At 39.5% G+C, this 25,827-nt stretch overlaps 1 protein-coding gene across 4 annotated transcripts in view; it reads right to left on the reverse strand.

The window, feature by feature from the left end:
• EVA1C (eva-1 homolog C) overlaps positions 1-22,531 on the reverse strand; it is a 932,566-nt gene extending 910,035 nt beyond the window's left edge. For 2 of the 4 annotated variants that reach the window (XM_044071427.1, XM_044071426.1), the window contains exon 1: positions 21,918-22,528. In XM_044071427.1, the coding sequence (XP_043927362.1) occupies positions 21,918-22,035 (118 nt within the window). In that variant the 5' untranslated portion in view covers positions 22,036-22,528. Of the gene's footprint in view, positions 1-21,917 lie in introns of all 4 variants that reach the window. The other 2 variants (XM_044071428.1, XM_044071425.1) reach the window with 2 other exon arrangements.
• Positions 22,532-25,827: the final 3,296 nt, after the last annotated feature.

Raw genomic sequence — 25,827 nt, forward strand, 5'->3', positions numbered from 1 at the left:
GTCGGTCTTCCAGCTGTCGGGATTCCAGCATGTCAGTCAACTGCGTTGTCGGTCCTTTCACGTTCCTCTTCCGCGTGTCGGCGAATCGGCGTTTCGGTCAACTGAAGGTGATCTATACATATATATATATATATATATATATATATATATATATATATATATATATATACGTTGTGTCTTTTGGCTTATCCCGGTTAGGGGTCGCCACAGCGGAACTCCGGTCCGCTAATGTTTAGTAGTGAATTTTTATGTGCCAAGTTACCAGCCCTGATGCATGCCCATTCACGCATGCCTCCACACAGAACACGCTCTAGCTGAGAATCGAACGCGACAACGTCTTGCTGTGAGGCAACAATGCTACCGCAGCACCACTCTATACATATATATATATATATATATATATATATATATATATATATTTTTTTTTTTTTTTTCAATGTGATAAATACTGTATATATGATTCTTTATGTTTGAAAATGAATAAAAATACTTATAAAAAATCATGTTAATGCTAAACTTGCTAATATGGTATGATTTTAAGTTTATAACAGCAATAATAAAAAAATCTCTACCTGACTTTGGCCTTTTGCCCCCTCCCCCATTATTTCTCACTTTGTATTTGATTTTTGTGTTAAGAGGTTTTGAGAGGCTGGGAGGCATTGCCCACAACTTTGTCTTGTATTTTTGGTCTGCTTTTCAAAACACTTTTTTCCCCTTTGGTAAATCCATTGAATTTGCAATTATTAAATAAGACATTCAAGTTTTAGACCACATGTCCCTCAGGAAATGAGTGTTAATACAAAACTGGTCAATATATTTATTTATAAAAGCAATAAAAATGTATTTAACTGATGCCCAGTCTTTACATAATTAAAAGCATATGTGTTAATTTGCTGATTTGAATAGTCATGTTATGCTAATTAGGTGTCCCTAATTGTCCCTGATTTTAAGGTCTGTTGTCCCTGATTTTCTCATTTGGAGGTTGACAGGTGTGGATTCATGCTACAGCATGTTGGTGCTAAAGCCCAGGAATGAAGCACAGACCGAGTGTCCAGGAAATGGACAAGACAAAAGTGGGAAGAAAACAGGCTGATCCCCAGCAAAGATACTCCCTAGAATTAAGCAACAAAAAAGATGGTCTGAGCTAGACTCAGAAAAGATTCTGCACACTAACAAGGTGAGGCTCCACCTCTCTCCTTATTTATTTAAGATATATATTGTGCTAGGTTTTGATCTCCTTCAAAAAGAACCTTAAACTTTAAATATGAATTTTTATTGTAAGTGCATATTACACTTACTGGTATTTTTAGGGTTGTAATATAGGGAAGTAAGGTACCACAGTTATTAATAACAGAAGTAAGAGCATTGATATAGGAACTTAGAGGATATAAGAGCAGAAGCATGCCAGAGTGAGATGGTAGGCCAGAAAAGCTATTTGTAATGGAACCTAGGAATAGTTATTTGTTAATGTCCATTGAACATCATCCAAGGAAACACCAGAAAGAGAGTCTGAAAGGGAATCTAAAGGCAGAGATACTTTCAAAACTAAAATTAATCATAGCAAGAAAAAAACACAGACTCATCTGAAAAACGGAATGATATTGTCACCATCTTTCTCCGGCATAAAACCATAAGTAAGGATAACCACTCACAGGAAGATGATCCACAATTCTTACTTCACATCACACAAGAATGTATAAACTAGGAGCAACAAAGGTCAGAGAAAAGGATGCCCCAGAAGAATGGAAAAGGAAGAGCCTTTTATATAAGCTTCCCACATTAATCCCTGATTTTACAGATGGGGATCCAAAATCAAGGTAAAGAAAAGATAAAAAATAGTTTCTAAGGAAATACTTATGCCAACCTTACTCTAATATAATATAATATAATATAATATAATATAATATAATATAACATAATATAATATTATTCTGTACCATACAACTGCAAAATGCTTTAAAATTATAGAAAAAGATATTCCCAGCTACAGAGCAGTGCTGGAGAATTAGACAGGCAAGTGAAAGAAAGTACAAAAGAAATGAAAGCAATAGAAGGAGAAATTAAAGAAAAGGATGGGAGATATGAGGAACTGCTAAGCCAAGCTGGGGAGTTTCAAGAGGTCATAAAAGAGCACGCTGAACAGTTTGACAATTTAAATACAGAAAATGAGTTTACAGACCCTGAAATTCAAGCACTGAGAACAGTCTTACAGGAATCTATATGCTTAGGGACTCAATTAGACAGAAAAATGGACAGCGGTGAAGATGAAACTAGAAAGAAAGATGGTATATGACATAAAGGGGTCTGCCAAACAGCTGCAGTTTGTGGCTATTAGATTACATAGACAGTCTGGGAAAAATTAGGAGAGATCTCACTAAAAGAGTCTAGCCTTACCTATAGTGGCATCAGAGGCCACCCAACAACTCAGGCAAATGTATGGGCAGCTCCAGTATGGAAAAGGGGGACTTTATCTCAAACCAATGTGCCCAATCACACATAAATAAGAAAACAGAGCTAAATATAAGTCTTTAACCCCCTCATGAACTATAAGCAGTATTTGGATTTACAGGGGGAAAGTGTGAGCCTTAAAAAGAACCATGGACAGAAAGGAGGTGAAATTATACACTGGAAAAACAATATTTGTGTAGTCAAAAAAGAATATGTGACTCATAGAGATTGCTATGATGCCAAACTGAAAAAAAGAGGAAAAATAACCCTAAAAGTGTGTGAAGCAGAAGCTGACTGGAATAAGACACATGAGCTCTTACTACAATAGTAGATTAGGACAAAATTAATGAGATAAACTTGAAGACAAAGGCTCACCCAGATACTGCTACACTTTGCTGTGAGGGAAAGGACAGTTTGCTTTTTATTTGTTGTATTACTTTATTGCCTTTTTCTTTTTTGAATACTGTGATTTGTTTTATTTACCTTGTGTTTTACTTGCTTTCTGCTTTTAACTGCATATTAAAAAAACTATAAAACAGACCACAGCTCTGTCTCTTGTGAGTCAGGCAGAAATTAGTACAGGTCAATAGAACAGGTCAGTTAAGGTTAATTATCTGTGAACTGAGGGGGTGGAGCTAGGAACTAAACCTTCTATTTAAGGGGTAAAATAAAGCATTTCAGAGCTTTACTAGAAAGGCTCACCCAGACTCTGCTACACTTTGCTGTGAGGGAAAGGTTAGTTTTCTTTTTATTTGTTGTATTACTTTATTGCCTTTTTCTATTTTGAATACTGTGATTTGTTTTATTTATCTTGTGTTTTACTTGTATTTTGCTTTTAACTGCATATTAAAACTTAAAAAGGGACCACAGTTCTGTTTCTTGTGAGTTAGGCAGAAATAAATACAGGTCAACAGAACATGTCAATTAAGGTTAATCATCTATGAACTGAGGGGGTGGAGCTAGGAACTAACCCTTCTATTTAAGGGGTAAAATAAAACATTTCAGAGCTTTGCTAGAAAGGCTCACCCAGACTCTGCTACACTTTGCTGTGAGGGAAAGGTTAGTTTGAATTTTATTTGTTGTATTACTTTATTGCCTTTTTCTATTTTGAATACTGTGATTTGTTTTATTTACCTTGTGTTTTACTCATATTCTGCTTTTAACTGCATATTAAAACTTGAAAAGAGACCACAGCTCTGTCTCCTGTGAGTCGGGCAGAATTTTTTCCCCCCCCCACCCACCCACCCGTTTACTGTAGTGTTCTTAAACATCATTGTCTTTCTAGTTGCCTTCCCCTTATGTCAATTTGACCAAATATCTCATTTCCTCTCTGTTTTTACTGGCTTGTGTGAGTAAGCACAAAATTATCATTTTGTGAAATCACTCCCCTTAAACTATTTAAATTTATTGGCCATCCTACTGTATTCTATAGTACCAGAATACAAACGTGACCACCCCCTTTCAATCTATCTTGCTGTTTTAAAAATAGTGACTCTCCACTAAAACCTAACTTTTTAGACAGGTAAAACTTAAGTTACCTACTTTCACATCTAAGTCCTCTAGTGCACACTGCAGTGTTTAGGATAAACCATTTTTTTTTCCATCTTACCTTTAAGCATCCCTGTGACTAGCACTTGTTTTAAAACCTGCTGGAAAGAACTAGGAAGTCTTAAACTGATACAAGCACTCAACTCTTCTTGTTAATAAGGAGAAATTAATCGTAGGCACTAAACAGCCTATAATTGCAAAGTACCTTGCTAAGGTAAGGGAAAACAACTCTTGTACTTTACAAAAAAAAAGCACCAAACCAGGCATGCCCAAGGGTCAGCTTCTGGTGATTTCTCCTGTCCACCTGGTGAATCTGGGCATACTGGGGTAATGCAGTAATTGCCTCATGTACACAGACAACCCTCTCCTCCTACCACCCAACACTACAACCTGCGAGAGATGCACTTACATAGCCAAACTGGAAGCAAAGCTCTTTCCACCCAAGATGCTAGACAGTCAAGAGGAGAAGGTTAACCCCTGCACTACACCTCAAGCAACACATAGCCCTTATAAACCCACACCAACACCCACACATAGCAATACTAAACCCACATATGTGGAGGCCCTTAACAGTAACCTGCCCTAGCAACAAGGACCTCCGAAGCTGAAATGCAAATAAACACCAATCACAACCAAAGTGTCACACAGCTCACAACACCAGTGTGCCACCCAACAACAGCCCCTAAGGCAAGACAATGTACCCAAAACTTTAGTCATAGGTGACTCTATAGTCAGGCATACTGATGTCCCACTCACCAGGGTGAACAAGGAGAAAATTACAGTCAGCTGCCTGTCGGGTGCCAGGATCTGCCACATAACGCATGCACTCAAGTCACTCCACAACAAGTACAAATATGACTCTGTCATTGTCCATGTTGGAGTGAATGACTTGAGATGTACCTCCCTGGACTACATGAAAAGAGACATGGAAGAGCTCTTGGATCATGTGGCCCAGGCAGGTATGACCTTAGCCCTGAGCAGCATCCTGCCTTTGCCCAGAATGATACAACAGTATAAGGACAAAACAATTGACTTCAACAATTCACTAAGCTTCTGGTGTCATTCAAAAGGGATCCAGTATCTGTCTGCTGGGATGGCATGATCGACAGACCACGATGCTTTGCCAGAGATGGTCTGCACCTGTTGCCCCTGGGATTCAGGGTACTGGGTAAGGCTCTAGCCACACCTATAATGCCATTTTTAGGCAAAGCTCAAAAGACAAAACCATCACCATAACAGGTACAAGCATGCAAAATCTGAAGGTAATGCTACTCAATGCTAGAAGCCTAAACCTCAAAATGCACTCTCTCGAGGAGAACATCGATATTCGTGCAGTAACTGAGACCTAGTTCAAGGCACCAGAGAGCACCCCTGCAATACCAGGCTACAACTCTTACCACACTTTTCCGCCACCAAACCAGGACCAAAACACTAAAGTTGGAAGAGCGTCCATATTCATCAAGGATATTCACAACACCAGGCTGAAACTCTCCAGGTGCAACTAACACTAATTAAGACTGCAATCCAAATTGTAGCTTACTACGGATCCCCCACCATGCCCAAAGATTCTCACTGCACCTTTTTAAGCATACTGGAAAATATTAAGATACAACCAAACACCCTAATACTGGGTAATTTCAACTACCCTGCCATTAACTGGGAAACTAGTCATGTACCAACACTTTTCCCCAACGGTTCTTGGAATTCATAAATTCCAACGCCTTGGATCAACTAATCCTTAGTCCAACCAGGGGCTCCAATATCCTACACCTGGTCATTACCAACATGGGAAATCGATGCTCCACACCTATGGTCACCCCCTCATTGGTCAGGTCTGACCATAAGCTAATCACCCTTGACATCCACATCCCACAACCCAGTAAGGAAACCTCTGTAAAAAACTTTTCCAAAGCCAACTTCATGCTACTCAAGTCAGAAGTGACAAACTTCATGACACCCATGCAGACAGGAACTGAAAGTTCGACTGCTGAATCCTACACTAAGGCACTGTATGAGCACATTCACTTGTGCATGAATTGTGCCATCCCCAACAGAACCAAAACACTCTCCTCCAAAAAGAGAAAGCCAGTCTGGTGGTCCCTTGCCATAACAAACTTTACAACAAAAGGAAGAAACTGTTGCAGAAGAGAGGAAAATCCCGGGATGCAAAAAACTTCCTTAACAGCCTCAGTAAGAAGCTGAGATCCCTCATAAAATCCTCCAAACCTAGTTACGAAAATAAAATTGCCAAAGATTCCAAAGACAACCACAAGGCATTCTATAGCTATGTCAAGAATCTAAATGGCAATGCTCAGATCTGCTCGGAGCTACAACAGAATGGCCTTAAATATACTGATCCCAAGGATATTGCCAATATCCTGGCAGATCGATTCAGTGCAAACTTTACCCCCCTCTCACCCCCTAAAGGGCCCATCTCAATACTGAAAGATTGCCAAATTCTGGTAATAATGTCCACACAGGTAAAAAATGCACTCTCCAAAGCTAAGAATACAGCATCCATGGGACCAGATGACATCCCAGGCTGTGTACTACATGAACTACAAAATGGACTGGCACCTCACCTAAGTGTCATGTTTAATTGTAGCCTCACCTCAGGCTTCGTGCCCACTGAGTGGCGCACAGCTAAAGTTATGCCACTCCACAAGGGGGGATCCACCTTGGATCCCGGGAACTACCGCCCCATCAGTCTGACGAGTCTGATCTGCAAGGCCATGGAACGTATTATCATGGAACTTATAAACAAAGACATTGGCAACCTTCAAACACTAGACCCCACACAGTTTGGGTTCGTGAAGGAGCGATCTTGTCTCCTGAACCTGATTGACTTCTTCAAATCAGTCTCCAGAGCTGTGGACAAGGGTAAGGTGATCCCCACAGCCTATCTGGACCTCGCCATGGCCTTGGACACCATCCCCCACTCTGGAATCATAGATAAACTTACTAAGCTGGGCATTAATCCCTATGTTACTCTATGGGTTTCCAACTGGCTTACTGACAAAACCTATACTGTAAAAGTAGCTGACTCCAGATCCAGCTCCAGACAAGTGACAAGTGGGGTACCTCAGGGTTCAGTCCTGGGACCGCTCTTGTTTGGCATCTACTTCTCTGAAGTACAGACCAACACTAAAGGACTCCGGCTAACAAAGTTCGCAGATGACTGCAAACTGGGAGCCATTATTGAATCCCCAAATGATGTGGATATTCTACAAAAGGGCCTTACAGAAACAGATGCTTGGTGCCAGAGCCATGGGCTCAAGCTCAATGCCAAGACATGTATAGTTATCCCCTTTGGGAAAAAACATTTACCCATGAATTAGCACATAGGTGGCAGTACACTAAACACCAAAACTATGATAAGAGACTTAGGGACACAGGTGGACAGTGGTCTCACCTTCGAAAACCACATCACCACAACAGTCAGGAAATCCTTCTATGTGGCACACCTCATCACTAAGGGCTTTTCATCCAGAAAAAAGGAGGTCATTGTCCCACTGTACTCAGCCCTCATTAGACCCATTATAGAATACAACACCCCGTTTGGTATGTACCTCTCAAGACATCTGCAACAACTGGAAAGGCCACAGAAATACCTCACTAAAAGAATTACAGGCCTAAAGCAGATGCCCTATGCTGACTGTCTAAAAAAACTCCACCTATACTCTGTCGCATATCGTCTACTCAGTGGCAATCCTGCTTAACATACAAGGCCATGTTAAACCCAGAGCTGTTGGACATGCTACACTTAAAGAAATTCCAATCCCTCAGAGACACACGCTCCAGGGATCTAAACCTTGTCATCACAATCAACAAAATATGCTGGAGGGATAGATTCCTGACCCAGAGATTCTCCAGGCTCAGGAATAGACTGCCCATACATGTCAAGCATAGTGCCTCTTTGGCCCTCTTCAAAAGGAACCTTGATGATTTGGGTGGGAGATAGGAAATTCACCCCAGGGATCACGTCAGTCGCCCTGCTAGACAGGGGTCCAGGGAAGTAAATACTGTGGAAAGAAATAGCCAGGGAATTGTTATGGCTAGGCTTGTATAGGCCCTAAGGCCAATAGCCTAGTAACAGCCAACCTATGAACCTATAAAAAAAGTGGTTCACCTAAAGGTTTTATAGTGGACATTATGCATCTGACATGGATAACCCAGCTTTCTTTGGTACAATAATGGATGGTTTACCATTCTGGTTTAAAAATGCTATACTACTTAATGGCCAACCCTTGCTCTATGACTAGATGAATAGGATATTACTACCACCGTGGGAAATGAGGAATGAACCAACAGATAAACGTGGAAAGCATCAGTCAGAAGCAGAGCTGAAGATAGTCTTTGTCACTGAAGGTAAGATTAAACCAAAACCAGGAATCACAGAGAGGAAAACAAAATTCAAGGAAAACGTAACAACTGCAATAAAGAGGCCACGTGGTCTGACTTTATTAGGTGATGGGAAGGTGGAAAGGCCAGTCAGGGACCTAATCAAAAGAAAAAACAGGAAGAAAAGGAAAAAAGAAAGAATCAGGACAGTAAAACAAACGGTCCAGAACCATTTTAAGCCCTTATGGAAAGGCTAAAGTCATTTGAGAAGAGAAAAACCAACCTCTTCCTTTCTAGTTATGGACTTGTGGCCTTCATGGCCTCCCTTAAAAAATGGTTTAGATGAGAGACCAAATGCCCAAATATGGGTAGAAGACCACCTTGATATACATTTGATTGTCAAAGGAGCTGCTGTAAGCATTGCCACCTGAGTACAACTGGAACACAACCAACAGACCTGCAAGGTCTTGGAGGAAATATTTCTCATACCCAGGTAAGCCACCCAATAGAAACAAAAATACAAAACACTGTGAGTGATATACTTAAAGGTAGCGGGTATATTACAAAGTTATACAATGGAGAATAAGGCGTCCTAACTTTAGAACAAAGTGCATTACCTTAATCTAAATTTAATTATACAGAAAGAGTAGAGTATCTATATCAATGACTTTCCAAAATATCTGTAACATTAAAATCAAAATACATGTTTAATACTCTAGATCCAACAACAATATTACTATGTAAATGTCAACGGTCATTACTTGTGGCAGTTAGGAAAAGTATGACTATAAAACAAAAACTGCAAATTATACCCCTACTACATTTGTTTTCTGAATGTGCAGCAGTAGGATACCACAAAAGGCAAACGCATCTATAATATCTACAAAGCTAGGTCTGACTTTGGAAAAAATAATCAGAGTTTGATAATGTGAATACGTATAAATCATGCAGCTTTTACATTAGCTAATATCCATGTGCAGAAGTCACATAATGAAAATTAGTTAATTTGATTGAATATTGTTTATATAAATACATATGCCATCTAGCAAGTTCTGAGTATGGTAGGTAGATATAGAAACAAAAAAGAAACAAAAAGCATGTGCCATTTTCACAGATAAATGAAAACATTATTCTGAAACCGAACTCCAAGCAATTATAATCACCCCCGCCCCCAGAGTTATTCCTGTTGGTATCATGGACCAGTACTTCCTCACAACTTCCCTAGACAGCCTAATTGAAATGGGTATCTTGAGACAATGTAAAAATGTTCTCATGCTGTTCAATAATCATCTATTACTTAAACAGCATAATGGAGTGTGTGAGAGATGTACATATATAATATCCTTGGATTCAAAAATCTCACACACTAAACTTAAGACACCAAAACCATCAGCAATACAACACAGATCCCACCAATCAAAGGCCGTCACAATACACATAATCCATCATATGCTGAGGTTCTAAACATTAACTTGCCTAAACCTCAAAAAATCTCCACAGCTCAACAAAGGCGCAAAGCACACTCAGCAAATTAAGCCTACTTCCTCACATAGCACAAGAAGTCCCAAAGTCACAGATGCTGAACTCATAAGGCAGACATTGACCCAACCAAACATTCTTGTTATAGGTGACTCCACTGTAAGACACATAGATGTGCCTCTTACCAGACTGATAAAGAAAAGACTGATGATTAGTTTCTTGTCTGGTGCCAGGATCCATCAGATCAGGCATGCTCTCAGATCCTTGAACAACAAGTACGAGTACAACTCCATCATAGTTCATGCCAGTGTCAGTGACTTGAGGTGTACCTTCCCAGACTATATGAAGAGAGACATGATGGAGCTCTCAGACTAGGTGTCCAAGGCAGGTATAAGACTAGCACTGAGTAGCACTCTACGACAAAAGATAATTGACTTCAATAATTAGCTTAGTTTTTGGTGTCATTCAAAGGGGGTCCAATATTTATCTACCTGGGAGGATATGATCAACAGACAACGCTGCCTCACGAGGGATAGTCTGCACATGTCCCCACTAGGGTTTTGATTATTGGCAAAGACATTGTGCATCCCCATAGTGCCTTTTAATGGCAATGCTAACCTGATAAACCTGCCAACATAACAAAGCTATCCAAGAAAAATAGGAAGGTGTTATTGATCAATTCTAGGAGCATAAACAAGAAACTCCACTCCCTACAAGCTCTTCTCATCCTGGGGGACATTGATGTCTGTGTAGTGACTGAGACATGGTTTAAAATACTGGAGAGCACTCCGGCTGTACAAGGCTATAAAGCCTTCCACACATTTAGACCAGCTGCTACACAGGAGGGGAAAAAAGATGGAGGTGTCTCAATCTACATCCAGAAGAGACTGCCAAGAAAGCTGGTAAAGCAGCATGATGCACTAGAGCTTCTTCATGTCTGAATAACCATCAGAAAGTTCCCATCCCATATACTAGCTAGCTACAGAATTCACTCTATGACAAAAGAAAGCCACAACACCTATCTACAGGAACATGTCTCCCTCAGTATTAAACCAAATACCATTTTCCTAGGTGTTTTAAACTATCCAGCTATAAATTGGGAAACCTACATCACCACTAATGTGCAAGCAAAGACATTCCTAGACTTTGTCAATACAAATGTCCTGGCACAATTAGTCACAGTACCCACTAGGGGGAATAACATCTTGAATCTTGTCCTTACCCATATGGATTCATCTTTCACCATTCCTTGTGTACCTTCATTGCTTGCTATGTCTGACAATAAAGTAGACTCCTTTGAAATAAAACTGAAACCAGAGATCCCTACCATTCAAGGTACCTTTAGAAATTTCTTTAAAATAAACTACCTTCTCCTAAGTGATACACTGGCATGCTTCAAAGCCCCACCAAACTCAGTTAACTCCACTGAATACACAAACGTACACCACCACACTATACCAGCATGTAGACAGCTGCACAGATGCAGCTGTACTCCTCAGCAGCAAGTGCAGGGCAAACCCCAAAAACAAACCCACTACCCACATGGTGGAACCATAATATTCACAGGCTTTATAATAAAAGGAAAATAATTTTGACCAAAACTGAGAAGAGTAATTCCCAGAATGTTAGAGCCCTTGTCACTAAAATAAACAAACAGCTCAACAGCTAAATAAAATCCACCAAAGCCAAGTTTGAGGATAAGTAGCTACCCAAGTTAAAAACAATCACAAGGCATTTTTAATTATGTTCATAATCTCAAAAGCACAATGCAGAACCGAGCTGAGCTGATTATGAATAATGTTAGCTACACTGAGGCTGAAATACAGCAAACCTTCTGGCTGATAAAGTTAGCTCTAAATTTACCCCTCTCCCTTCCGTCTGTCCCTCAAGATGCAGCTGAAACTGGCTTGTCTTCAGCAATCACACAAGACCAAGTCCTGAAAGTGCTACCAAAAGCTAAAAGTACTGCCTTGATGGGCCTGACAATATCCCTGGATGCATCTTAAATAGCATAATGTGTGAATTAACCACACCCCTAACAACACTACTCACTCCCAGCCTCCATACAGGTTTTGTACCAAGTGAATCCAGAACAGCTATAGTCATCCCTCTGCAAAAGGAGGAACAAATCTCAAGCTCACCTCCAGACCAACAAACAACTTCAAAACATGACAAAAAACAAGTTACTGTTGATAAGAAATATTATTACTTCAACTCACAGGATAACCAAAAATATAACCCCCCCAAAACTTTTGGTCTACTATCAAGAAAATATTATACCCATAACTCTTGTCCAGACATCTTGCCCTTAGAAACTGCTTCTAAATTTAACTCCCACTTTATAGCCACCCTCACCTAAAACTTCCTACAGAATCCTGCCAACCCTGACAAACTTCAAATGTCATTTTCAGCTTAAAATTTATCTCTTCTTCCTATATAAAAAATGTTATTACACAAACTTAAGCTCTGCTCACCATCTGTAGACAATCTCCCATATGTATATCTAAAGACTGCTGCCCCCTCTGTTGCCTACCTAATCTCTATCTTGATCAATCGATCAATTTATGAGTCAGATGTCCCATCTGTCTGGAAAAAAAATTTACCTCATTCCTCTTCATGAAGGGGGAAACTCCACTGAAATAACAAACCTCAAACCAATTGTAATCTTGCTCCCTCTTTCCAAGATCTTAGAAAAATGTGTTCATAAACCACTTTTACAATATTTACTCCAAGAAAATCTATTAACCTCTACCCATCACTGTTTTCGCCCAGATCATAGCACAACAACTGCCCTTGTTGCGTTTTTGGACCACGTCATTAAAGCCAGAGATAACAATTTAGTTTCTTCCCTCTTTTAGATCTCTCTAAATCTTTTGATCAGTCTCACATAACAAACTACTCTCAAAAATATCTGCTTAAGGCTTTTCCAGTACAACAGTCTTGTGGTTCTCTAGCTACCTATTTAACTGGCTACAGTGAGTTAAATGGCTCTCTACTTACTCATATTTTTTCCCAGTTAATACAGGTGTCCCACAAGGGTCTGTACTTGGCCCTCTCCTTTTTAACATATTTATATATGATCTACATACATCCTCCCAACAAGCTACATTTATACAATATACAGATGACTCCATTGTCATTTGCTCATCTAATAGTCGATCCCAGTTACAGTCTATCACTCATCAGGCTTTCAACTTTGTTGAAAACTGGCTCAGTAGCAATCAGCTTTTCCTAAATCCAAATAAAACAAAACTGCTCTTATTTCTGCCCAAATCCCAAACACACATAAAAGACACCTTCAAAATATCATCTCTCAACAATACTGAAATTGAACTTGTGCTAAACACAAAGTTACTTGGTGCCATAATACACGATCAACTGAAATGTTTTCTTCATATTCAAATGTGCATAAAAACAACACAGCAAAAACCGGGCATGCTCCTATAGAGCAAAAAGATTCCTTACCAACTCAAGAGTTACTCTAGCCAATACATACCTCTTTCCTTCACTATTATATGTTTCACCCAATTTCACCAACATTCAGACCGCCCTAAGATCAAAACTTGAGCTTTGCTATAACAAAGTAGCTAATAATGCAGCTAGTCAGTCATACAACTCCCATAACTGCTCCACCCTCAGATATTTAAACTGGCTTGAGTTACCTCACTATCTCAAGTTCACCCAACTCCTCCTTGCTTATAAAATAGTATACAAATCCTCATCCTGCCCAGCAACCAGCACCATTCTTAACCATTATCTCCCTAATTGTCCTCTTTGCTCATCTGAGAAATATTTCCTTGAAATCCATAAACCAAAAAATGTATCTGTTACTGCCTATATTCCTACTCATTAGCCAAGGTCTGGAACAGTATTCCTACAGATATTAGAGCAATGCCATGTAGTCACATACTTAAACAATCTCTAAAGAGATTTATCCTTAACTCCTGGCTCTGTAAATGTCTTACACCAGATTGACACCACCACTTACTCCTTCCTTCTCTTCCTTTATCTGCCCTCTCTTCCTTCTTCATTCTCTTTTCCTTACTCTTCTTGCCCCCCTTTCCTTCCCTCCCTTCTCTTATTAGCCAAAGCACCAGTTACTTCCCCAGTAGCTCCCTACTTTAACTCCATTTCCTAATCTCCCCAACTGCAAAATCTTTTTCCTTTCTCTTAGTCTTTTGCCCTTATTTAAAATGCATACCATTTTACCATTGGTTATCAATACTGATTGTACTTTATAGGTATTCAGTATCCTATGATTGTTGTTTAATATTCACTGTATGATTTTCTGAGCTAACTTTATTTATCCAGTATGTCAATTCTGCTATTTGTTACTGCACGTTGTGTGATAATATTATGTAGTTTATTAACTGAACTATATATATTGGAGATTTTCTCCCCGAGCCTCCACTGAAACCAGGATTCATGCCCAGTTGGACTTTCGCAGTAAACAAATGCCAAATAAATAAAAAATAAATAAATAAGATGCAATCAATTATAGACCCATAAGCTTGACCAGACTCATATGCACAGCCAAGTCTCATATGCAGAGCCATGGGAAAGATTTTGTGATAATGTGAAATATGCACCAGGGAGAGTAGGACAGAGCATGTGTAAAATATGCCAGTATAGCTTGCTGGAGTTTTGTAAAGAATTATATGTCATTTGAATATCAAACTGATTTGTACAGATGTTTGTGTTAAAAATGTATCTGTAAAGTTGCTTGTATTAAAAATGTATCAACAGTGGCTCCTACTGAATAAAAAAATAAATATAAACGTATGTAAGACTGTATTGTTGTAACTGATGAAATGTATATATTTTAACAGAGGATACCAGAAAGGAAGGGGTTAAGCCAACCCAACTAACCTTAAGAAATTAAATGACTTGTTTTAGGCATTAAAGATGTTATCTCACAGGTCTGAATGCTGGCAGAGAATAGCTTGTTAGTTTCTGCAGGAAGTGTGGAAGTGTTGGAATTGTTCTGTAGTTTCCAGGTGCTTTAATAAACCTTAACTAAAGTTCCATGTGTGTATTGTGACACATCAGTGCCTGATCCTGTCTCAATTTTTGGTAGGGGGTAGTGCGGGAACCAGGTAACCAGATGTGATGTCATTCTATAGCCAGCACTGAAACTGTATTTGAATACTAGTGGGAGATGTGATAAGTGCTTTCTGTTTTTGGACCTGACACAAGAGACACTCATCCACTTCATCTTTTATTATTATTTATTTTTTATTTTACATTTGTTAACCGGGAAATTCCGACTGGACCAGGTCCATTTTCAGCAGAGGCTTGGGGAGAAAAGCTCCAACATCAAGTTATACAAATACAGTACATCCAGCATAATACACAAAACAGGTTACATCATGTATGCTGAGCATAGTAATATAACAAGAATTAATAAAAACACTCCAGGTAAAAGATATAGAACATGGGTAAAAAGACAATGTCAGTCATACTTTGGTAAGAAAAGAAAATATATCAAGTAAGATTCTACAGTTAAAAGTACCCTTTCAGATGACCAAGCCTACAGGGGATCAGAGCTTAGGGAGCAGTAATTATTCAGTCAGTTAGGAAAATACATTGAGATTAGCTAAATGTTATTTTTTCTGTATCTGTCTGAGTCTTTCAATCTGCGTTGTTTTTTTTATATTTCCTGTTACTGAACCTCTGGTGTTTACTGTACATAGATATTCAGTATTTTCATTTTTTTTATTTATTATTTATTATTAAATACATCTAAACCCTTCATTGTGACTGGTCTTTTAGAAAATATTTAACCTTTGAGAGTACTTGCATTTATTTGGTGGCACTGTGGCTCCACGTTAATGAAAAGTTTGCTGCATGGTCAAACACTACCATTTGTATAAGTATTAATAAGTGTAATTGGGTACCCTTGTAACAGCCTTAAGGTAGCTGGCTTTGGGTGTCCCGGTGGCAGTGAATCTACCCTATAGTCTGCATGTAGGCGATGGAGTGGGTAAGCTGTGCCAGCCTTTCACAGGTGGATATGTGTGTAAATCAAATCTCAAAGAGAGTGTGTCTTTCAGCTACTTTGAACAGGGACACAGAGCACTGACTTCACAGAGAGGATGGCAGAGGGCTTGGTTTGGAACACCCGTCTAAGGACTCAACTCTGTAGTGGTCAGTGGGAAGTCTTATTTGGGGCCTAGAGAGAAAGCCCTGCCGAGGATGGAGGATGCATTCCCTGTGTATTCTTAAAGGAAATTGTATTTGGTGCAGAGGACAGCATCTGAAAATACTATGTGTGTTTATTTTTTTCCTCAGTGAACATTTCCCACCAGTGTCAGTGGTGAGGATTGAGGCTCCTTAATCACTGGCCCAGAGGAGGGACGTCACAGACCTATCATGGAAATAATCAATCAGGACATAGGGAACCTCCAAACACTGGCCCCATCTCAGTTTGGATTTGTCCATGGTGAGTCATGCTTACTCAACCTGGTGGATTTTTTTTGAAAAGATCACCAAAGCAATTTATGAAGAGAAAATGATACACAAAGCATACCTCAATCTGCCGAAAGCTTTTGACACAATTCCCTATTCAGGCATAGTAGAAAAGCTAAATAAACTGGGAATAAATCTCTATGTCACCTGATGGATTGCCAGCTGGTTCACAGACAGGATGCAAATAATAAAACAGGGGAAGTTAACTCCACAAAGAGACCAGTCGCCAATGAAGTTCACCAAGATTCTGTGCTTGGACTTCTGCTGTTTGGCATTTACTTTTCTGAAGTAAAAGCCAATACTAAAGGGCTCTAGCTGACTAAGTTTGCAGATGACTGCAAGCTAGGAGCAGTCATTGTATCTTCAAATAGCCATCCTGTAAGAAAGTTTGTCCCAAATAAAAAAATTGTACCAAAATCATGGACTGAAACTAAATGCTAAAAAATGCCTTATTGTATCCTTTGGGAAGTCATCTACCCTCAGGGCACTACCACATTGGCAAAAAGCCCCTAAGAGTTGACTCAGTTGTTTGAGATTTGAGAATTTAGATGGACAGTGACCTAACTTTTGACCAACGTGTGTCCATTGTTCTAAGAAAGTCCTTCTATACTGCACAGCTTATAAACAAAGGGATTGCATCGAGCTCTAGGGATGTCACTGTCCCCCTCTGCTCAGCCCTCATTAGGCTAATCATTGAATATAATGCTCTCTTAGGTGTGTATCATTCCAGAAACATGCACCAACTGGAACACCCACAGGATACCTTACTAAAAGGATACAAGGCCTAAACAGCATGTTCTATGTGGACCGACTCAAAGCCCCGTCACTATACTTGGTATCCTACAGACTACTAAGAGGTGACCTGTGTATGGCATAAAAGACATCCTCCGACCAATTACTGATGGATTTACTGCACATCAGCAAGCCAAATGGCATCATAAATACTCAGTCTAGGGATTTAAACTTCTTCTGCAACATCAACAGAACTGTTTGGAGTGACAGATATATCTCACAGAGGATACCACTGCTATGGTCCCCATCCACATAAAATAAATTTCATCCCTGTCTATAGTCAAGTGCAACTTAGCTCTATTGATGGGAAACAGAATATTTACCTCAGAACTGCACCCTGTTCTACTAATTAACAGAGGGTGCTCCTAAATTCTTTATCCCATGCATCTATGGTATGATCCCAGTTATTCTCAATATGGATAATGCATAATCATCAACCATGGGATGAGTAAGACCAATCCATAACCAAATGGAATAGATTATTTCTAGCACAAAAGGGGAAATTGGCTAGACTTAAACTGTCCCACAAGGGCAGCTAGCCTAGTACTCACCTATGAACATTACAAGTGACAAAAGAGTACCTAAAGTAATTAAAATACAGCATTAAATAATTAAATGATACTCAAAATTGCAACTGCAATATCACTTTGAATATCAGGTAAACATAGGTTATATGACAGTGATAAACTTCATACTGTAAATGCTTAAGAATTTTAACAAAGTCCATCAGCAAAACTGAACACAAGGCAGCAAAAACATATAACTACCAATATAAAAAGAACTCTGTGAAAATAAAAACATTGTTTGCAAGGGTTAACTTCCATTATGTACAGGAGGGAGGGATTCCGAAGAGTAGAGAGTAGCATTCCATAGGGACTTAATGTATCAGATGAATGAGAACATGGTTAAAATAAGAAAGTATTTGCGTATTCTGGTGGTGCAGCGGGTGATGTTGTCGCCTCACAGCAAGAGGTTCTCAGGTTCGATTCTTGGCTGGGGTGCCTTCTGTGCAGAGTCTGCATGTCCTCCCTGCATTCACGTGCAGTCTCCAGGTACTCCGCCTTCCTCCCACATTCCAAAGACGTGTCTGGAGCATTTCTCGCTGGGCCTCCACTGAAAAATGGCTCTGTCCTAGTTGGACTTTCCCGGTCAACAAATGCTAAATAAATAAAATACTAAAAATTAAGCCTTGTCTGTCCAGTGCAGACTCAGATGAGCAGATCCCCAACTGCTGTAAAAACCAAGACCCAGTTTTGGATTATCTCCTTGTAACTGGAAATAAGTACACCACTGGGAAAGACAGTTTCTCAGGAAGAGGAAATTCCCATAGCTAGGGACATCCTAAAGAAGAAATTTGATTGTGATTTGGGAAAAGAGATGGGTGGCAGGTGGCAAATTCTCATGACAGAAGACCACACAAAAAAAGTTAAAAAATTATCTGAATTTCTCTTTACTGCATCAGGCAATTAAAGACTCACTTATCTCAACATTTCATCCCCATTCAACTGACTGTTTTAAGCTGAAATACTTTTATTGACTCTTTTATGTTGGAGAAATACTCTCAGTGTATATATATCAAAAATAATGAATTAAATTGTTTACCAGCATTCTGACATCACAAGCATTAATTTATCATCAGATCAATAGTTCAATAACAACGTAAAATGCACACAAAGTGCCAAATAAAACATCTCCAGAACACTGTGAGGAAAAACAAATGGCAAGTGACAAAAGTAGACTATACATTCTGCACTAGAAAAACTGTTAAAAGGAAGTATTTTGGAACAAATTAAATGTTTTTATGAAGATGAAAATGTTTTAAAAGAAAAACTTTTATGTAGGGAAAGTATTTACATTTTGAAATTTAACACATTGGTCCCTAAGGGACTTAATAGAGAGTTGAATTGGAGAAGTTTGCTCTAAGGGGCAATTAGATTAATTAATTTTATTGTTTAATTGATGCAAAATGTGTATATAAGTAGGATTTTTGAATTGATTTGTATTCCATGAAGGTGTGTGGCACCGAGGCGCTAAAATTAAAATTGGTTACTTCAAACTGTTCAAGAAGTATTGCTTCATTCAGATCTTAGTTGTTTTTCTAGTATAATTTCGTGGTTGTTATACATTCTGCACTGTTTCCAACAGCAACATCTGCATCAAAAACATTTTCTTAAAATAGTTACAAAACAAAAGATCTATATGCGACATTATGAAGAATATGCAGAGCTGTGTTATCATATAATCATGCAAACTCTAAAAGACAGGTTCATAATATCATTTCATCCCTTGACCCCCTTAATGACAACAAGGTCCTGTTCCTATTCCATAGTTTTAACAGTGGAGTAAAGCCCCCCAGCTCTTCAGTGGAGACACGATCAGGAATATGTGGAACATTCATTATGTATGCTGACTATTCCAGCCACCTTGGAGATTTTATGTTTCCAGTATATTCAGCAGTCCTAGAGATATTTAATCATGCCCTCACACTCAACAGGTAAAATATGAAATGGTGCAGGAGTGAGACAAAAGTATGAAAAAAAAACAAGTACACACTGTAGCTTATAAATGCATGGCAACGCATGCTGTCATGCTTCCTACTGAATATTCATAACGGGGAACAGCTTTAATGAGAACAGAGGAAAGGGGAAATGCTATATCGATGGATGTATCATACATCACTTCCATTATTACTGGTAAAGTAAGCGCAAGACATCAAGGTCAAGAAACTACATTAGCTGTAAAAAATGCATACCACTGTGCTAATCATAAAATTGCATAAATAAATAAATAAATAAAAATTTAGTTTTCTTCTACAGCAAAGTGTGAAGTCAAGTCATACAAATATGTGAATTGCTTACTTCAAAGTAACACCATGATATTTTCATTGCTTATTAGTTAATCAAGAATAAAGGCTTTGCCAAAAGGAACCAATTCACCATGACAGAGCAATAATGTCGCAACTAAAATCTGAATCATAAGATCATCATAAAAAGAAGCAAGTCTCCCAACCACTTCTAGCTCAATATGTAGTGGGTAATAAGAAAACTCATGAATTAAGATTGGATGCACTCACTGTCCTTTCAGAAGAAACACTTCTTTCAACTACAAGACCTCACACTCCTGCGCATTTACATCCTTAAAGAGTACATAGTACATCAAAAGCACAGAATATAATCCCTGGTTTCACTGCACAAGGTAATGACTGACACTGAAACAACACTCTATGGTGTTAGTTGAAGCAGAGTTCTGTCATTTTTCTAGTTATTCTTGATATTTTCTGCACATCCACAAATGCTGAGATGGTACAAAATACAAAATATGGAGCTATAAATTATATTATTTCTAAACAAAGTAAGACAGTTATTCACAATTGAAATAAAGCCTTGGTAAATACACAATTGAAATAAAGCCTTGGTAAATATGATACTTTTGCTTGCTATCTATGCTTCTGGTATTGGCTCCATTTTTTTTTCAGTGTAAAGCAGGTAAGAAGTTTGTACAGATGTCCCTGAAAGACAACAGTATAGGCAGCAGCATTTCTGTACTGCTGTTTGTCAAAAATATTTATGTATAGGACCAAGACTATGTTGAAGACAGCAGGATAGCAAGGCAATGCAAAGAATATGCTCCAACAATGTTGGAAGGTAACCTGCTCTGTACCCAGCCTGCCAATAACCACCCACAATGGCACTGTAAAGCAGCTGCTATAGACAGAGATAGTAGTTATAATGTGAGGCCGGTGTCCATGTACAGGGCACATACCACAGCCCCCTCTAGTCTGACAAACAGCACAACAGTCATTCTTCATGCCACACATTGGGCCTGTACTCCTTAGGTCTGCTCATGTGACATAAGTCAGCAAGCTACACTTATGTGTCTGTGGGGTGGGATGTAGAATGATAACTCAAAACACATCTGGCAGCTGAGAATGGAACTAATAGTTGTGGGTAGCTAAGTGAATGAGGAACACAGAAAGAACTATAATAATAAATTTTACAGAATCTCCACTCATACAAAGTTACAAAACACTGTAAAACCACCAGTACTGCCTCTCATTTAATTGAACTAGGATAGTAGTCCCTTCCCTAAATACTACCCCCCCCCCCCCAACTGTCTCTCCTTGTAGCATTTACTTGGGTTAACAACTACTGATGAAGAAAGATGTCTCGGAGGGTTACTAGAGTTACAGTCTAAGACACTGGGGAAATGCACATGTTCTCCACTAAAATGTGTCACGTGATCTGTGATAACTACATTACTTACTACTACCACTAGCAGCTGGAACCTGGCTTTAAAGTCTTCACTGAAGGACAAACCAGAAATGCACCACTCCCTCTTGCTGCAGTGTCAGTATCAGAATATGGCTATTAACATCAGGTGGGTGAATCCACAGCCTTCCAATGTAAATGGCATTAAATGGGAGTTTATAACCTAAAGAAATGATGACACTTCCCTAAAATTAGGGAAAGGTGCATGCACCCAATTCCTTTCCAATGGAGCACATTTCAAACATTTCCTTGACCCAGCTTTTCACACTCCTGGGAGTAGCTAGCATGGGTACCACACAAATATATATATTTTTTTTGTGTGGTATGTTAAAGGGAAGCCCATTCTCATAATAAACATAACAGTTGAAATGTGTTAGTCCATCTAAGCTAACACGAGTGTCTTATAACAAAGTGACCCTGTCACGTTTGAACTGCGGTGATTTGTAATGTGCAAGATATACTTACAATGTGACGGAAGCCTTATTGTAAACTGACAGCTAGCACATTGCGTCTGACAGCTGCTGCCCCCCACCTGACAAGAGCCAATAAAATATCTTGAAACTGGCTTCTCACCTGAGAAACTTAAACCACTGAGCTCTTTGGTGCAGAATATCAACACAAAGTACATTCCACAGAGGATGAACACCGGAAAAATATTTCTGTTGTTGTGACACCCATCCAGCTCAGGCATGATGTGGATCTGCACACCCGAGCAAGTCACATAATTCTACCCACCCGGAAAAAAGTGCTTTGGAAAAACGTGTGGCTCATCTCTTCACTTTGTTGCTATTATTCAAAATCCACGGCAGTTGGGTTATAAAGAAATGATGTGTAAAAGAGAGAGGTCTCCAACATCCAAAAACAGCAAAGGAACATGTTAAACTACAGCTATTTAAATATGAAGCACTTGCTGCCAGTTTTAAAATGTGACGTCTGCGGTTTTAAGAAGTTCAGCAATGCCATCGTCTTCACTAGGCAAAAGGGAATGATGAAGGTGCGTTTGTTGAAGCCACCCTGAATGTAGACGCACATGTATATCCTTTCCATTATCTAAGCGGACATTTCCGCCTCTCACGCCAGTACTGCTGCTGCTCCTATGACTGTGGGGGGACCTCCAGATTGCATCGATTGGGAAACAATCCCGCCACACCCCTTCCTTGTCCCAGCAGCATGCAGCCTTTGATTTGTGCCGTGACAGCTACAGATGACGAGACCCACCCTCCCTGTACTGTAAGCATTCCGGGATCCGGATGGGCAAGGCACAAATACCTACACGGCAGTCTCGAACCTGCGTCTAATTAACCTCTGGTCAGGTATAGGTTTGTGTGGCACATAACTTTTAAACTCTTAACTCGAAATTGACATAAAAAAAATACTACTGACAGTAATAAAGGACGCTTTTAAAGTATCTGCCTTCTTTACAGTGAACGCGAAAATATAAGATGTTTATTAGCCTGTACTTGCTGGACACCAGGTCTTCTCTGTAATGTCCAGCAATGCTTTTTGACTAATTATCATTGTTTTATGTCAAGATCACATTCACCTGATGCAAAAAATCAGAGACATCCTAGACAAGATGGATTTGATGCCATGGTATTAGTAATTCTTGGCAGATCGTTTTGCTCTCTCAGAGTTGAGTCCCAAAAGACTGGGACAGCCTTGCAATAATGTTAATACAGAGTGAGATTTTTCACTGCGTGGTTACTCTAACAAGTCCATAAGTAAGTTAACCAGCAGGTGGTTCAGTGTGAGCAAAACTGTCAAGGAATCTCAAAGGGCGGTTATTAAGGGGTAGACAGGTGCTGCACATACTGCCATGGTCCTTGCATCCGCTAAGATAGCTTCTGCGTTCCGCAACCTGTTGATGTAAGTGACTCATAGGCTTTATGGCACATTAGCTGACTGACTTAACTTGGCATCCACCCTTTTCAACCCCTCAATACAAGACTACAACAACAGTCATGTGTGAAAGGAGCAAACACCACAATTAAGGGGCGGTGGTGAAAATAATCAGTTTTACTCACGCTGAAAGTTGATAGAAAATGAGCCTTGTGAATAGAATGCATTTCTGAAGACGTCAGTAATGGGGGGGGGGTATAATTTATGGACTGTGAATTATGTTGCTTTAAAGACAAAAAACCCACATTTAGCTAGGGAGACCTTCATCATTTTCAGTTAAATAAAATCGTGTTTAAGATGGTTTGTGTAGTTGCGGTTGCACAACTTGGAGAAATTACTTGCGGTACCAAACCCACGGTTCACTGCTGAGTCCACTGGCTCACCACAATCTCCAGTTTTTCCCCACTTAAAAGCCCGAATTTACATTACTGCCTTACGTATTGTGTCGTGGGTGTATCCAGACATACAATTTTAAGTAGGGAATATTTAACTCTGCACAGTGGCGCCAAATTCCCAGCTTAAATATTCACATTAAATGAAAGGGTACAATGGAGCCACCCAACAACAATAATAGATGCGTCTAGGATGACGTACGTCATTAGTTGACTCAGTACCCACCTTACAACTATCTAATATTAATCTTAGTAAATGTAATTGCGTTTTATATATACTCTAAGGGTAATTGCGTAAATGTAGTATCACGTACACGGGTACGTAATGGTCTCCAAAACAGTAAGATACTATATAGTTTAAAAAGCGTGGTTACACACCACTTGTCGACCTCTGTCGTCCCCCGCAGAATATGAGCGACCTATAATTTTGTGCATATTCTAAACTGAGAATACGATACTCGTTGCGTACTTTACGTTCACAACGAAAGCCCAACACCGCTGCGTGCACTTTCTTCCGATTGTAGGTAAAATGTAGAGAACCTCTAAACATTTAACAGAGCAGGCTGGGATCCGGGGAAAGGGGAGCGTGTGAATCAGAAAACTTTACGAATGAAAAGCTTGTATTTGTGTTATTCGTCCCTCCCTCTACACTCGACTCACTTCCAACAATTCCCGCTGCGCAACAAGTGGAGCTGCAGCAGCTTTGCCCCCAAGCCGTCACCTTTGCCATTTGTTATGCATCACCAAATACTTGGATCCAGTTTAAAGGGGTCGCGTGATGATCTGAACTAAGCTTTACACTGTTTTGGGAGGGAAAACATTAAGAAATCCCGCTGGGGTTAGTCTTTATGCGTTACGTCATCTCTCTCGGGAATGAATTTCAGCGTTTGTTCTTTTACTTTATGAGTAGGCGGTGGAGAAAAAAACATTTGGTAGTTGCTTCATCAGCACAGACATATATTAGCCAGGGGTGTATCAAGCAAATTTTACTGTGTACTCATAAGCTTTTAGTACTGCCCCCCCCCCCCCCTAGCACCTACCACTTAAAATGCTGCCCCCAAGCCCTTAATAACTGTAAATAATTTTAGCTGTTTCCCCTAAACTATTACAATATTGTCTTCAGATTAGCAGTATTGCATATGTTGTTAAAGGCATTCATTAAAACAGTTGTAGACATAACCTGAAAAAAAGCATGTTGATCGGATGCTCAGAAAAAAAATGTACTCTGTAGAGTACAAAGAGTGTTCCTGGCTACACCCTTCATATTACTTAATTAATGCCATGTAAAATTACTGCTTGATTCTCACTGGAAGGGGAAGCTCCTCTTTTACATACGTAGTAACAGTAAGATGATTTACGGCTAGGTGAAAAAGCGTTACCGCAGGCAATCTAGGTGGCGAAGGTCTGTGAGAATGTGTGCTGTTTTCACGGTATTGGTGTTGCAGTCATAGCTTTCTCTGTGAATCAAGTTTAGGAGTACACAGTTAACATGTTGGATATCTTTTAATATGTGTATCAAAAAGAGAGAGTCGAAATTTATTTGCTAACCTGAATACGTACTGGGATCATCTAGGGTTGCTATCTTTTCAAATGTCCAAAGTGAGGCTTTTTTTTTGAATAAACGTGAGATTTTGCCGTACAAAACATTCCCGCAACCAATGCAAAGTACAGAACTTAACTTTTTGCCCAAATAAAAGCTTGAAGCATTTGAGACGCTTTTGCTATTTCATATAACATTTAGGTGTTTCATATAGAATACATGTATTGCAATCATTAAAGAAAGCATAGGAGTTTTTTTTGTCCTAAAATCTCAGGACATCTTTCATTTTTTTAGTTCTTTCCGCAGGACACAACTGCCCAAAGAGGGACCGTCCTTCGCAAAGAGGGACAGGTGGAAACCCTAGATCATCAGGAATTGCGAATACTCAATTAACCACGCCGGTCTGTGGTGTTCTTATACCATTCAGGCAAGTGGGCGTATGAGCATAAAATCATTTTTAAATGGGACACTTTGACCAGCACTAAATGTCCCAAACTCGAACAATACGCTTCCACCACCCCAAAAATGGCCCTCCCACGTAGCTCTCAACATTCCATCTCCAAATGTGGAGCACTGCCTCCCACAATGTGGAACGCAACCTCTCCTAATCTGGAACAAATGGGCAAATTGTGGAACAGGTGCTAACAACTTC

The sequence above is a fragment of the Protopterus annectens genome, chromosome 5.part0 (genome assembly GCF_019279795.1).
Source record: "Protopterus annectens isolate FY-2018-M chromosome 5.part0, PAN1.0, whole genome shotgun sequence".
Classification (NCBI taxonomy): domain Eukaryota; kingdom Metazoa; phylum Chordata; order Ceratodontiformes; family Protopteridae; genus Protopterus; species Protopterus annectens.